This window comes from Microcaecilia unicolor, chromosome 7 (genome assembly GCF_901765095.1).
Source record: "Microcaecilia unicolor chromosome 7, aMicUni1.1, whole genome shotgun sequence".
In the NCBI taxonomy this organism is placed as follows: Eukaryota; Metazoa; Chordata; class Amphibia; order Gymnophiona; family Siphonopidae; genus Microcaecilia; species Microcaecilia unicolor.
The window spans coordinates 153,257,411-153,274,055 of record NC_044037.1 but is presented as its reverse complement, the minus strand read 5'-3'; the positions used below and the strand labels follow the sequence as shown (position 1 = coordinate 153,274,055).

At 40.0% G+C, this 16,645-nt stretch overlaps 1 protein-coding gene across 1 annotated transcript in view; it reads right to left on the bottom strand.

Moving 5' to 3' along the window:
- Positions 1 to 582: 582 nt before the first annotated feature.
- Positions 583 to 16,645, bottom strand: part of IQCA1 (IQ motif containing with AAA domain 1) — an 827,164-nt gene continuing 811,101 nt past the window's right edge. The window contains exon 19 of the mRNA XM_030209164.1: positions 583 to 1,752. Within this exon, the coding sequence (XP_030065024.1) occupies positions 1,588 to 1,752 (165 nt within the window). The 3' untranslated portion in view covers positions 583 to 1,587. The remainder of the gene's footprint in view (positions 1,753 to 16,645) is intronic.

The following is a 16,645-nucleotide window of genomic DNA, read 5'->3' as shown; positions in this document are numbered from 1 at the left end:
CACTCTCCGAGACCCCCACTCCCTCAATCAGCAGTAACAACTGCTGCTGAACCACCCACCCCCATGCACTATTTTCACAACAGAGTAACATAGCAGATATTTTATTAAGTTGCCATATATTATCTATACAGTTAGAATTTGCTTTCATGTACATATGACCTGACATTTTATTACAATATACATATGTTATACAGTTTGGGAGTAAATACCTATCTACATGTCTCATTTACATATCAGCAGGTCAGTTACTAAACCAAGGGGTATTCTCTGTTACTTGCCATCTCCCATGCCATATCAATAAGGATGTACATGGCCCCCTCCTCAGCTACTAAATCACAGATGGATGTATAGGTATTCCTCTGGTAAGATTTTCCTTGTCCCATTATTGACACACAAGTGAAATCATCTAATTAGGATGTGACTAGATCCCCCATAAATATTCATGGCTAGTTGGTTATATCGTGCGATATAGTCGGTTAGCCACTATGGGCCTTATCCTATAAGGTTTATGCTCCTAAAATGTAGGCTCCTAAATTACGAGCCTAATCTATGCTCCAAAATAGATTACACTCACAATTTAGGAGCATAAATTTAGGAGTGTAAATTTAGGAGCAAATCCTTTATAGAATAAGGTCATATGCGCTAATATTCAGTGGCGATAACCAGCTACCTTGCATTGAATAGCACTTAGCCAGTTAAGTGCTATTTAACTGGCCAAGAGCTCTTCGTGGCCAGTTAAACAGCACAGAATATCAGTCAGACTATATTAATTTTTCCAATAAAAAGTAATTGCAGGAAAATGCAGTTCCCAGGATGGTTCTTTGGGAATGAGGAAGCATCAGAAAGTAGAAAAGGCTTGGTAATATCAGTTTTTGAAAAATATCGTCTTTAAAGTTTCATTCTCCACCTTCCCCCGCCACCCCACCCCCCACATATTTTCTTTCATACACTGAATAATAGAATAATACAAAGGCTAGCCTGTTCAAAATTCAGAGTTAACAATTTTTGGAAAACACAATAGCAGTAAACAAAATAAGAAGTACTGGAATATTCAGGACAGCTGTGCTAAAATACTATCATGAAAGGAAGTATGGCTTCAAACCAATGATTACAGTACTATGTACTTAGCTATAGGCGTTTTATTAGCAATTACTTAATTCATTAAGTATAAAGCATCTTAAAAAAAAGCCTTGGTAATGTTCTGATATATTATAGAATCACAGAGATGACAATGGAGAACACTCCAGGCCTCTCTTCCTTTTGCAGAAGAAACAGTACAGTCAGTGGTTCATATATTGAAGGAAACCAAGCGAAGCGTATACAGTTCTAAGGAATGTTCGATATGTTTCAGTGGTCATTAGCTACTGGCTTTGCTGGAACACTGTAATGTCACACTATTCAAGGTCTGATAACTCTGATAACTCAACCTCGGTAGAGTTAGAAGTCTGCTCATTCTTAGGCTTCGCTCCACATGGGTTTTGTTTCTTTTTCTACATTTTACTTATGTTCAGTATTTTTCACAATTGCTCTAGAGAATTTTCTATTTTGCTGTGCTGTGGTTTTCAAGGAGAGAGCTGAGGGAAGAGATTATGTTTTCTTCTTTTTTCCCCTTTTCCCTTTCTCTTTCCTTTTTGCCTTCACTTTGCCTTTATCCTTTTCTTTTCCTTTGCCTTTTCCTTTCTGGTTGTCTTGCTCCTCTCCCTTTAAGACATGGTCTCTTTTTTTTCCCAGAGGTGTTTTGGCATACCATGCCTAGAATAAAATAGAATACAATTAAATCAATAATTTAGCTCCCAAATTATTTATGTTACATTAGCTGAACATTTTAAAGCATATATTATGTCTCATAAAGCTCAACATCCAATTATTCAGTTGATCGAGGCATTCCTTAATCAAACCACTGCAGTAAGAAAGTTGTTCATCATATTTATGATTGGTTAAAAAGACAAGTCCAAAGAACAAATAGATGGAAATTTCATATACCATATATAATTATATTATTAAGATAGTTCAATGCTACTCTTGTTTTATGATTCTTGCATGGTTAATGTTTATTACCTTTGTTGGGTTGTGTTCCATCTTATTCTGAAGCAATCATACCCCATGTTTTGTGCAATGAAGTATTTAATTATTCCAATGAGCACTTAAATAAACTGTTGAAGAGTTAGCCTTTATTTACCAGCTGGCATTTAATTCAGTGTACGCTTAGCTGGTCTGATATTGTTAAATTTAACAAATAGTTTTGTACAGATCATTGTCAGTATAAGAGAATTACAAGAGGATTTCAAATGACAAAAACTCTCAAACTTGCATGCAGGAGTTGAAGGCTGTCTGGGAAAATGGAATTTTATTTTGATCAAACAAAATAAAAAAGAATTTAGGTCATGACTTTTTTCCAAGGTGAGTTACATTCATGAAGAGTAAGTATTTTCACTTCCCTAGTGGGCTCACAATTGTGAAAGGCAATTCAATAATTGAGCATGTGTTATAACGCCAACCAGGGAGGCGTTCACATGGGAGGGGTGTGAGTATATCTTCTACATCTGCACACAATTTCTAGAATGCTATGTTTTGAATATTACATGGTTGCTCTTTCATTTAGATATGCCTAACTTTAGAAGTGCCAATTCAGTTTATGCTAGTATTCTAGTGCAACAGATGCTATTAAAGAATTGGCCTCTAACTTGCATACCCAACTGAAAGCTTAGTGTGCAAAGTTGCATGCACAAGTTATTAGGTTAGTTGCACATGGAATGTAACATAATAATGAGCTGATAATAGATGTTAACGAGCAAAAATTGGCACTATGTAATGTTAATTGGCACCAATTAGCAATTATGCATGTGGTTAAACTTAGTTGGTATTCTATAAAATGTGCATGCAAAATCCATAACAAGCAATTACGGGGTGGGGGCGGACTAGGAAGGGGAATAGGTGGACTCAGAGGCATGCCCAGGACTTGCTTACATATATTATAGAATATATGCAGTTATGACTTTGGATTGGTGAAAGTGCTCACTCCTAAAGTTAAGCGTATAAATGCTGACTTGCACTAGTATTTTATAATGGCAGTTCTATGTGAAACTGCCATTAAAGAATTGATGCTTAGTGCCCAAATGTTTGGCACCTAACTTTAAGCAATCTTTCTTGAATTTATCCCTTAGTGTGCCCAACTAGAAGTTCCATGTTGAAGAATTGCTCCTACATTTGTGTCTGAGGCAATGGAGTAACCTGCCTGATGTCACAAGCAGCCACAGTAAGATTTCGACCAGGCTCCCCAGGTTTTCCACCCACTGTTCTACCCATTAGGCTACTATTACTAAATATATAGATTTCTGAGACCAATATCAATGTGCAAAAGGGAGAGAATGACATAGTTTGCAGACCGTCTGCCCTCAATATCAATGTGCTACATTTGCATATTGATGACAAGTTAGAATCTGAAATAGGAGTCTGAGACTTTTTTTTATTTTCAAATGACTGAATTTGAAAAGATCACTGAGATATATGAACTAAAAAAAAAAATTCAAGATGGCTGAACATGATTATAGTAAAGATTCTATTTATACCTAGTTAAAACCCAATAAGAAATCTGCACAAAGATATGGATTTGTATTTTAGATTGTATTACTTGCCTTTTGAATTAAAAACTGAAAAATAAACCCTTTAGACAGAGACACAGAATTGCCTTCATATAAAAACAGAGGATGCTCACAGGTGGACTGAGGGGATCATCCTGTTACTAGAACCCAAATGTAGGATCAGCAGTCATAAATCTAACTGGAAAACAGCTATCTAGCTTTCAAGTGAAGACTCTCGAGAAAGGGTTTAAGAACTCCACATAATCTCTTATGTTTTAGAATTGATTTTCTGAAATATATTTGATTATTACATATTCAGCTATATTTTACATGACATTCTGTGGATATCCCTTACATTTTTATTACTCCCTTTATATGAGCACCCCTTATTTCATTTTAGTCACAATTTCTGAATTAAATAATAATCTAGTGACCACTCTTTTACAATTTTCATACACTTTATTATAATCCTCACCAAAATATTATAAAAATCTAATATTCTTAAATTTTTATGGTTTTCTTGCATCCTTCCATTCCATCGGGCAGACTGTTAAAAAAGTAAAACTTCGTCTGGCCCAACATCTTAGCAATATCAGGCTGCCTAAAATGGATACTCCGTTAGTGGAGCACTGGTTGACCCTGAACCATGCTGTAACTACTGAGCTTCGGTTTGTGGTTCTAATACAATTTGAGGTGGCCAATGGGGGAAATATTTTGCAGAAAATGATGCTTAAAGAACAAAGATTGATTTATGAATGGGGCATGGCAACGCCAACTGGCCTCAACAAGGAAGTGGAATGGGCGGGGATATGAGTTCTTGACACTGGTTGGCTGCATAATGTTTCCACCGTATTTAAAGAGAGCGCATGCACTGGCGTCTTTTAGCAGCAGCGTCATTAGTCCGGGACTCCTGTGGAAGATCAATCCTGTGCAAGCAGCCGGTCTGTGAAAGAAAGGTATTGTTATATACCAGTTTGATTAGAAAAAATTAAGTGCTTGAAGAGTAAATTGTGGTATAGGATACATATATGGTTTTGTGTCTTATAGTCAAACCCCTGAAGACGCCACTGGTGAAACGCATCGATTGCATAGGAATTATAGTAATAAGGTGCTGTTCATCTATATTTTCCAATGGAAGTAAAGTTGGAACTCAGGACGTTGATATGAGAAGATTTTTTTTTTTTAACTTTTTAATTTTAAGATTTTTATCTTTACAATAGTCAATCAAACTTGAATAAAATACACAATACATGCAAAGTCTTCATCATGAAAAGTAATGAATCAAAAAGAAATTATCAAACTATATCGACCATAAAATATAGGAAAAGTGATCCAAGAAAAGGAAATAAATATAAGCTTGGGGTGATAGTATCTGAGGATCTGAAGGCGACGAAACAGTGTGACAAGGCGGTGGCCGTAGTGAGAAGGTTGCTAGGCTGTATAGGGAGAGGCGTGACCAGCAGAAGAAAAGAGGTGTTGATGCCCCTCTACAAGTCGTTGGTGAGGCCCCACCTGGAGTATTGTGTTCAGTTTTGGAGGCCGTATCTTGCTAAGGATGTAAAAAGAATTGAAGCGGTGCAAAGAAAAGCTACGAGGATGGTATGGGATTTACGTTACAAGACGTATGAGGAGAGACTTGCTGACCTGGACATGTATACCCTGGAGGAAAGGAGAAACAGGGGTGATATGATACAGACGTTCAAATATTTGAAAGGTATTAATCCGCAAACTAACCTTTTCCGGAGATGGGAAGGCGGTAGAACGAGAGGGCATGAAATGAGATTGAAGGGGGGCAGACTTAAGAAAAATGTCAGGAAGTATTTTTTCACGGAGAGGGTGGTGGATGCTTGGAATGCCCTCCCGCGGGAGGTGGTGGAGATGAAAACGGTAACGGAATTCAAACATACGTGGGATAAACATAAAGGAATCCTGTTCAGAAGGAAGGGATCCTCAGGAGCTTAGCCTTGAATGGGTGGCAGAGACGGTTGGGAGGCGGGGCTAGTGCTGGGCAGACTTATACGGCCAGTGCCAGGGCTGGTGGTTGGGAGGCGGGGAAAGTGCTGGGTAGACTTATACGGTCTGTGCCAGAGCCGGTGGTGGGAGGCGGGGCTGGTGGTTGGGAGGCGGGGATAGTACTGGGCGGACTTATACGGTCTGTGCCCTGAAAAAGACAGGTACAAATTAAGGTAAGGTATACACAAAAAACTAGCACATATGAGTTTATCTTGTTGGGCAGACTGGATGGACCGTGCAGGTCTTTTTCTGCCGTCATCTACTATGTTACTATGTAATACAACAAAGCTTAATCTCAAATATTTAAACCAGAGACTGCGTCTTGTTCTGTTGACTTACTCCAAGCTACTATACAGTGTAACATTCAGGACTAAATGTTCACAATTATACCCTCCTTGTTTTTTAGAAAATCCTCAAGGTGTTTGGGTTCAAAAAACTGGATTTGTTTTGTTTGATGCAGTATCCTGCAAACACAAGGAAATTTCAACTGAAAATTTGCACCCAGGGCCACTACCCTAGGACGCAGTGAAAGAAATAATTTACGTTTTTTGGGGGTTTCCCTGGATAAATCTGGGAAAACCCTTACTTTTGAACCCAAAAATATAGAATTCAGATGTCTCAAGGCCAGCCTGAGTACTGCATCTCTATCTAACTCCAAAGCAAATGTCACTAACAAAGTAGTTCTTTGTGTGACAACCTCAAGGGATGATTCCAGGAACGCAGTCAAATTCATAGCACCTTGAGGGTTCAAATTTCTGGACTTTTCCCAGTAATTTGTAGATAATATGCTCTTGTAATTGGTGGCAATGAATTGTCAGGCATTCCTAGGATTTCCACTAAATATTTCTTAACCATTTGTACAGGAGACTCCAATGGAGATTTAGGAAAATTAATAATACATAGGTTAAGTCTCTTCGATTGATTCTCCAAATACTCCATGCATTTAGAAGCAAAGTTCCTCTCTTTAATCAACGATTGTTCCACTAGTTCCATTTTGGCAAATTTCTCAGGCAGGTGTTTTACTTCTGCGGCATGGACATCATTAATTTGTAACTGTTTTAATGCAGTCCCAGCCATAACCTTGATATCTTCAGAATTCTTTGATATCATAGTTTGTAAAGCAGAGAGAGTTGTGGAATTCAGATCGCAAAGTGACTCTAATGTCACAGCTGTTTTTTTCAAATTTCCCCTCAAAAACCAATGGAGGTGCTTTAACAACTTGTTCCAGGATACTCACAGTTGTAGCAATCACAATGGGAGTAGAACTTTCCTCTGGTAAACTCAAAGTTGCAGCTGCTGTTCTGGCTTCGAGCAAGTTCCCTCTCTGAATGCTCCCTTCTCCTATCTGGATTGAAGCAACAGGACTCGTCTCGGAGCTCTCTCTTCCTGGTTGAGGGGGTGCTGTACATAGGACAGGGCTGAAGGAAGCCCCATCGACACTGTCGGTCAGCTCCGATATGCTGACTCCAGCAGCGGGGATAGAGGTCATCGCTGAACCGGACGCCACTCCGAATCACTCGAGCGTTGGCTGTCGGAGCTGGGGTTTATCACCTGGGATAAAGGGAATTTCCCTGACTTTTCCTCGTCTCTTACCCATCTGAGCAACAGGTAAGGCGCTCTTTCGAGGGTCAGCTAGAGTACTAATCGGAACGCATCCGTTGACGCTAGTCAAACCGTCGCCATCTTATGAGAAGATTTCATTGAGATACCGAGGGAGGAGCGTGAAACTAGGTTGGAAGGACTATATTCAACAACCTATAAGTATTTTGGAAAATCTGACCAATAAGTCATTGGATGGTCAAAAGAACTATATTAAACAACTTATAAGTACTTTGGGAAAATCTGACCAGAAAGTTATCAGTTTGGAATAACTATTCCGTATCGGAGGATATAGAACCTGTTTGAAAGGAATATTACAGAGAAAAGGAGAACTTCCTATACAGCACAGAGAAAAGGTTGCATTTGAGATAAATTATAATTATATCCTGAAAACATAAGGGATTATTGAATTTTTTGTATTCTGCGATTCCCTAGGATCTTATGTATGAAATGAGTAATTGAATGAGAAGAGAGGATGCAGTCGTAGAATGATAGTGGTTGAATGGAAGGATGCAAGAAACCCATAAAAATTAAAAAATATTAGATTTTTATAATATTTTGGTGAGGATTATAATAAAGTGTATGAAAACTGTAAAAGAGTGGTCACTAGATTGTTATTACATTTTTATTAAGAATAAATCTACATGGTAGACTCCAGGTGCCATGGATTCCCTTATTGATACTTGGCAATGGTTGGTAATTCAGGATATTACTATGGTATAGGGTGGCACTAAGAAATCATTCTTCAACCTAAGAATGATAACATAACTTTGAAGTCTATCCATCAAAATATATATTGTACTGTTAAGCCTGCCTGTAACGCAGATGCTGTGGTTCTTTTCTGATGTGATAAAGATATTGAAGTGCTAAATCATCAACTTAATGATCAGTCCTTCTCTAAAACGCTTCCTTTTGATCCCACAAGTGAGATAAACAAGATATTCAAAAATTTCTCCAGTTTGATAGATCTAAAGAGATTTCAATAAAAAAAGCCCTTATTTTGAATAAGTGTTCTTGGATATTCTGACCATATATTGCCCAAGGTCCATGAAACTAGAATGTCCTATAATTTCATATAACTTAGGGGTCCTTTTACAAAGCGGCAGTAAGCCCCAAAAATATTTTGCCACAGATTTTGTAAATGGGGCCCTTAATTATTTGAAATAATAAAACCATTATTTCATATAACAGCTTGATTTTGGAACCTATATCTATTTTTTTCCTGTGATACTTTCATATGTATGGAATTTCCTGTATATGATTAGAAATCATCCAAATATGACAGGCCAGGAACACATACACAAGAACAGAAGAAACATGGAAAGGGAGTCCTATCACTACTCTATAAAATTTAAAATTTAATAAGAGCCAAGCAGTATATAAGAAATTAAAATGCCCTTTTACAAAATAGTGTTAGGGCTACCACATGTGTAGCGAGCTGCAAATTGACACAACCACCTGGATAATGTGCCCACCCAGTGGTAATGTCAAAGTTGGTGCGCACTGTTTCTTGCGGTAGAAAGTATTTGACTATTTCTACCATGGGGGCATTCCCAGTGGTAACTGGCAGTGCGACTACATTGGCACGTGATGCATGAGTACCATGCATTTGGCGCATGAGCCTTTACCGGTCCGTCAATGGGTGGCGTTAAGGGCTCAGGCAGTAAATAGCTGCATGCTACTTTTAATTCTAGTGCACGGTCATTTACTGCCCCCATTGAAAAAAACCTTTTCCCCAGCCATGGTAAAAATGGCCCAGCGCACGCCAAAAACACATGCCCACACTATCATAGGCCACTTTTTACCACCACAGCTTAGTAAAAGGACCCCTAAAAGATATACTAAAATCTCAACATGCCCATATTTCAGCAAACACCTGAATCAGGGTGAGTAGAAGCACTCTTTAAAAAAATAGGGACAAAATACAAATGAAAATGAAATCCAACTTACAAAAATTTAAATTAAAAAAATTATAAAAAGACATCAACTATATAGCATAAGTAAACACATACAAGGTTGTAAACATACAAGAAAAAACAATCCAGGCAAGATTGAACAAGGTCAACTTATACTTTGCAATGTTAAATACATCAGAATATATTATATCTTATGTTGTATGGCCTATAGTCACTTTGGGATAGTGATATTTAACCTTTGGGAATGACAATGTCCCTCCCATTGGCCACACCTCCTTTTAGGTTGCACGCAACAGAATTTAGGAACGGTTCTTTATAGAATCACACAAAAGCAGTTGCAAATGCAACTCCAAATTAGTGTCAATTAACACCATTAATTGATTCTTAGTAGCCAATTATTGAGTGTTAACAGCTCATAAAATTATTTAGTTGCACATACAACTCAGGATTGCACCCAAATTTGTATGACCTCCTTAGAATCCAGGGGACTGTATTCAACAGCTGGAAATGAATCAGTATGCTGACTAAATTGCAAAGTATATATAAAAAACATTATAAATACATGATCATAGTTCTTTTTATTCCCAAGAACTTAATTGCAGCATTTTGAAGGGTTTGCAATCTCTTCAAATGGTTACACTAATCACATTAGCATAATCTAGCCTTGACATTAACAAAGCGCGTAATAAAATATATATTGCTTCTTCGTCAAACATGTATTTTATAGATCACAATCTTCTCAGAATTACAAAACCCTCTTTCACCACCTTGTTGACCTGGTCTTAAAATGTTAATCTTGAATCAATAAGCACGCCCAAGTAATGAAAGCATTCCACCGGTTGTATGGGATTACCAAATAAAATGGGTGTAATCGCGGGCCTATCCCAGTGCCCCATAATCTAATAGACTTTGTTTTTTTGAATGTTTAAAACTAAATGGTGTTGAAACAACCAATCAGATACAGCTTCGAGAGCATTTTACACTCTTGAAATATCCAAAGTGTATGGATCTATATGAACTAAAATTAAAATATCACCTGTGTAACAGAATGCACTGAAATCCATACTTTGTATCAATGTCATAAGGGGGCTTAAAAATATATTAAATAACATGGGGGACAGTGTAGAGCCCTGTGGAACTCCACAGTCAATAGTAAAATTAGAGGAGAACTGAGAATTTCAGGTTATTTGAAATGTTCTTTTGCTGAAAAATGAGCCAAACCACTCTAGAACTACCCTTGCAATACCAACCTCTCACAACCGTTGTAATAATAGTTAATGATCTATCAAATCGAACGCTGGTGATAGATCCAAAGATACTACCAGCACAATATGGCCATTATCTAAGTGCTCATAAACTTCATTTAGCATTGCTGCAATTAGGGTCTCTGTACTATGGCCCTCTCTAAATCCTCCCTGTCAGGGGTGTAAAATGTGTGCAGATTCTACAAACCTTACTAGTTTTTCCAAAAGTAATTATTAAACAATTTTAGCTGGGTCTATAATTTAAAGTTTTAAGCCTATCTCCCTTCAAATCTTTTAGTATTGGTCTAACCACCGCATATGTCCAGGGCTTGGGAACAATCCCTAAATTCAGACTCTTGTCTTAGATATCAATCTCTTGTCTTAAAATAGATAGACATGATTTGATGCCCTTATTATTACATATTAAAAATCAGAGATTGATATAAAGTCCAAATACAGATTAGTATGTTCAATCTTTGCAATAACCTTAGAGGTCGAACCCAATCCACTCAGAGCCTCTGCTCCTGCTGCTCAGCGCTCCCTCCGGCCACCTTCCAAGTGCTGAAGAGGTCTTGCAGCCCATTAACCCAACAGACCCCTACCAAACAATTCTAGTGGGATACATAAACGCCAGATCAGCAGTCAACAAAACAACAATAATAACAGACTGGATCACAGAAGACAACCTCAATCTACTAATCATCAGTGAAACCTGGATCCACGATCCTAAAGACCCCATAATTTTCAATCTATGCCCCCCAGGCTACAAAACCACTCACTGGACAAGAAAAGGAAAAAGAGGAGGAGGCTTAGTACTAATCTATAGATCCCACTTCACTGTAACAACAGCCGAGTCTATAACACCACAACTTGAAATCGCCTCAGTTAGAATCCAATGCACTACCTTGCTCGACCACCTAAACGTTGTCTTATTTTACAGACCACCAGGTAACTGGCAAGAATGCCAACCACACTTCATGGATTTCATATCGAATACCTGTGTATCTAACTCTAATCTACTTATAATAGGGGACATAAACCTACACTTAGATGACCCTAACGCAACCAATACTCGTGAATGCAAGGATTTCCTCCAACTATGGGATCTCAACTGGCCTAACATGCAAGCAACCCATGCAAAAGGACACACACTCGACCTCATCACACACAAACTATCCTCAGACGCAAACCTAATACTAAGAGACACAAAATGGACAGACATACCATGGTCAGACCACCGCAAACTAAACCTAGCCCTACGATGGTGAAAAAAAGGCTCATACCACAAGCAAGAATGCACAACCTACACCACGAGAGGCCAAATCGACCCTGTAACATTCTGGCAACAGATCTACAAGAACAAATGAACAGCACAAACAGTCTCCAAACACTACCTCCTAAACTGGGTCAACAGATGCAGGAGCACATTAGACAAAATTGCACCACTATAAACAAGAACCTCACAAAGACACACCTTGATACCACGGTTTAACGAAGAATTGAAAAAATTAAAAACACAAGTTAGGAGACTTGAGCGAGCATGGAAAAAAAAGAAAGATGAGTACATATTTAATGCATGGAAACAAATGCAAAGAAAATACAAATATACAATAAGACAAACCAAAAGGTCATAATACAAAACCAAAATAGGGCCAGACTACAAAGACACGCATAAACTTTTCCAGCTCGTGAACAAACTACTAGACACAACACCGGTTACCACATCCAACACAGACACCCCATCAGCAGACAGCCTTGCTAATTACTTCAATGAGAAAATCATAAAACTATGACTCACGTTACCACTTAATACCACCGACCACGAAAAATTAATTGACTGCCTGGACCCAATCCCTGATGAATACCCAGCAGACCGAATCTGGACAAACTTCGATCTACTGACCAAAGTAACCGTCACCCAAGCAATCAACAGGTTCACCAAATCCCACTGCAAACTGGACATATGTCCCAACAACCTAATATAATCCGCCCCTCAACGCTTCATAACAGACCTCACATCACACCTAAACTACATGTTACAACACAGACTCTTCCCTAAGGATAAAGGAAATATACTACTCACCCCAATTCCTAAAGATTGAAAGAAAAAAGCAAATGACATAACCAACTACCGCCCGGTAGCATCCATCCCTCTGGCAGTCAAACTAATGGAAAGTATGGTAACCAAGCAACTCACCGAATACTTAAACAAATTCTCAATACCACATGAATCACAATCAGGATTTCGATCCAACCACAACACCGAAACAATACTAATCACCCTCCTAACCAAATTCAAGCAAACCATTACAACTGGCAATAGTGTACTTCTCCTACAATTCGACATGTCCAGCGCGTTCGACATGGTTAGCCACCAAATACTATTGAACATCCTAGAATATTTCGGGATTGGAGGAAGTGTACTTAAATGGATCAATGGCTTCCTAACCGCAAGAACATACCAAGTAATATCAAATTTGATTACATCATCACCATGGAAACCTGAATGCGGAGTACCCCAAGGATCACTGCTCTCACCAACCCTTTTTAACCTAATGATGACACCGCTAGCCAAATCACTATCCAACCAAGGCCTCAATCCTTACATCTACGCAGACGATGTCACACTCTACATCCCGTTCAAACATGATCTAACAGAAATCACAAATGAAATCAAACACAGCCTCCAAATAATGAATTCATGGGCGGATGCAGAAAAAACACAGTGTCTCATGCTCTCATAGTAACATAGTAGATGACGGCAGAAAAAGACCTGCATGGTCCATCCAGTCTGCCCAACAAGATAAACTCATATGTGTATACCTTACCTTGATTTGTACCTGCCTTTTTCAGGGCACAGACCGTACAAGTCTGCCCAGCAGTATTTCCCACCTCCCAACCACCAGTCCCGCCTCCTATCACTGGCTCTGGCACAGACCGTATAAGTCTGCCCTCAACTATCCTCGCCTCCCAACCACCAACCTCTCTTCCCCCACCTGCTCCGCCACCCAATTTCGGCTAAGCTTCTGAGGATCCATTCCTACTGCACAGGATTCCTTTATGCATATCCCACGCATGTTTGAATTCCGTTACCGTTTTCCTCTCCACCACCTCCCACGGGAGGGCATTCCAAGCATCCACCACCCTCTCTGTGAAAAAATACTTCCTGACATCTTTCCTGAGTCTGCCCCCCTTCAATCTCATTTCATGTCCTCTCGTTCTACCGCCTTCCCATCTCTGGAAAAGATTTGTTTGCGGATTAATACCTTTCAAGTATTTGAACGTCTGTATCATATCACCCCTATTCCTCCTTTCCTCCAGGGTATACATGTTCAGGTCAGCAAGTCTCTGCTCATATGTCTTGGAACGCAAATCCCATACCATTCTCGTAGCTTTTCTTTGCACCGCTTCCATTTTTTTAACATTCTTCGCAAGGTACGGCCTCCAAAATTGAACACAATACTCCAGGTGGGGCCTCACCAAAGACTTGTACAGGGGCATCAACACTTCCTTTCTTCTGCTGATCACACCTCTCTCTATACAGCCTAGCAACCTTCTCGCTACAGCCACCGCCTTGTCACACTGTTTCGTCGCCTTCAGATCCTCGGATACTATCACCCCAAGATCCCTCTCCCCCTCAGTATCTATCAGACTCTCACCGCCTAACACATAAGTCTCTCATGGGTTTCTACTCCCTAAATGCATCACTTTGCATTTCTTCGCATTGAATTTTAATTGCCAAACCTTAGACCATTCTTCTAGCTTCCTCTGATCCTTTTTCATGCTTTCCACTCCCTCCCGGGTGTCCACTCTGTTGCAAATCTTAGTATCATCCGCAAATAGGCAAACTTTACCTTCTAACCCTTCGGCAATGTCACTCACAAATATATTGAACAGAATTGGCCCCAGCACCGATCCCTGAGGCACTCCACTACTCACCTTTCCCTCCTCCGAGCGAACTCCATTTACCACCACCCTCTGTCGTCTGTCCGTCAACCAGTTCCTAATCTAGTTCACCACTTCGGGACCTATCTTCAGCCCATCTAGTTTATTTAAGAGCCTCCTGTGGGGAACCGTGTCAAAAGCTTTGCTAAAATACTACTACTACTTAACATTTCTAGAGCGCTACTAGGGTTACGCAGTGCTGTACAAATTAATAACTAAGGACGGTCCCTGCTCAGAAGAGCTTACAATCTAAATGACGAAATGTCAAGTTGGGGTAGTCTAGATTTACTGAGTAGAGGTGTTGTGATTAGGTGCCGAAAGCGACACTGAAGAGGTGGGCTTTGAGCAATGATTTGAAGATGGGTAGGGAGGGGGCCTGGCGTATGGGCTCAGGGAGTTTGTTCCAAGCATGGGGTGAGGCGAGGCAGAAAGGGTGGAGCCTAGAGTTGGCGGTGATGGAGAAGGGTACTGAAAGGAGGGATTTGTCTTGAGAGCGGAGGTTACGGGTAGGGACGTAAGGGGAGATGAGGGTAGAGAGGTAAGCACGTCGATGATTCAATTCTCCAGTTAACCAATCAAAGAATTCATGACAATATAACACGAATAAACCCACCACTATAAACACCCCAGATTACACCCTTCCTGTTTCGGACAACTTGAAAATTCTTGGATTTACAATTGACCAAAATAGTAACATGGTAACATAGTAGATGACGGCAGAAAAAGACCTGCACGGTCCATCCAGTCTGCCCAACAAGATAAACTCATATGTGCTACTTTTTGTGTATATCTTACCTTGTTTTGAACCTGTCCTTTTCAGGGCACAGACCGTATAAGTCTGCTCAGCACTATCCCCGCCTCCCAACCACAAGCCCCGCCTCCCACCACCGGCTCTGGCACAGACCGTATAAGGCTGCCCAGCACTATCCCCGCCTCCCAACCACCAGTCCCGCCTCCCACCACCGGCTCTGGCACAGACCGTGTAAGTCTGCCCAGCACCATCCCTGCCTCCCGCCACCAGCTCTGCCATCCAATCTCGGCTAAGCTCCTTAGGATCCATTTCTTATGAACAGGATTCCTTTATGTTTATCCCACGCATGTTTGAATTCCATTACCGTTTTCATTTCCACCACCTCCCGCGGGAGGGCATTCCAAGCATCCACTACTCTCTCCGTGAAAAAATACTTCCTGACATTTTTCTTGAGTCTGCCCCCCTTCAATCTCATTTCATGTCCTCTTGTTCTACCGCCTTCGCATCTCCAGAAAAGTTTTAGTTTTAGTTTGCGGATTTAATACCTTTCAAATATTTGAATGTCTGTATCATATCACCCCTGTTTCTCCTTTCCTCCAGAGTATACATGTTCAGGTCTCACACTAGAAAGCCATGCGAAAAATGCAACAAAGAAAATGTTTCACTCAATGTGGAAACTCAAAAGAGTAAAACCTTTCTTCCTAAGGGAAATATTCCGCAGCCTGGTACAATCAATGGTGCTAAGCCACCTAGACTACTGCAACGCCATCTATGCTGGATGCAAAGAACAAATCATTAAGAAACTCCAAACTGCCCAAAACACTGCAGCCAGACTCATATTTTGAAAAACGAAATATGAAAGCGCCAAACCCCTAAGAGAAAAACTACACTGGCTACCATTAAAAGAACGAATTGTGTTCAGAATTTGCACCCTGGTCCACAAAATCATCCACGGAGAGGCCCCAGCCTATATGCCAGACCTTATAAACTTACCAACCAGGAACACAAAAAGGTCAGCACACACATTCCTGAATCTCCACTACCTCAGTTGCAAAGGACTCAAATATAAATCAACATATGCATCCAGCTTCTCCTACATAAGCATGCAGCTATGGAACGCACTACCAAATGCCATAAAAACAATGCACGACCTAACAATTTTCCGAAAACTACTGAAAACCAACCTGCTCAAAAAGGCATACCACAATGATCCACCCTAAATACTAGACAACAAAACTCTACCAAAACCAGACAAAACCGAACTCTCTACACTTGACTCTTTCATTGACTCTGTTACTAATGAACGTTAACGCACTACCACGTTATTCCCCACGCCGAAATGAACGCCTGATATTTGACTGTCTAACTTACTCTATACTTTACTCTATTAACTATGAACCTTAATGCAATACCACTTTGTATTTCTCATCCCGGAAATGGCGATCATCATTACGGCATAATGTAAGCCACATTAAGCCTGCAAACAGGTGGGAAAATGTGGGATACAAATGCAACAAATAATAATAATAATCTGCATATTCCTCCCAGCATTTTCTGGGGTGACTCTCAGGTCCACCTTGATCCATTCGGGGCCTC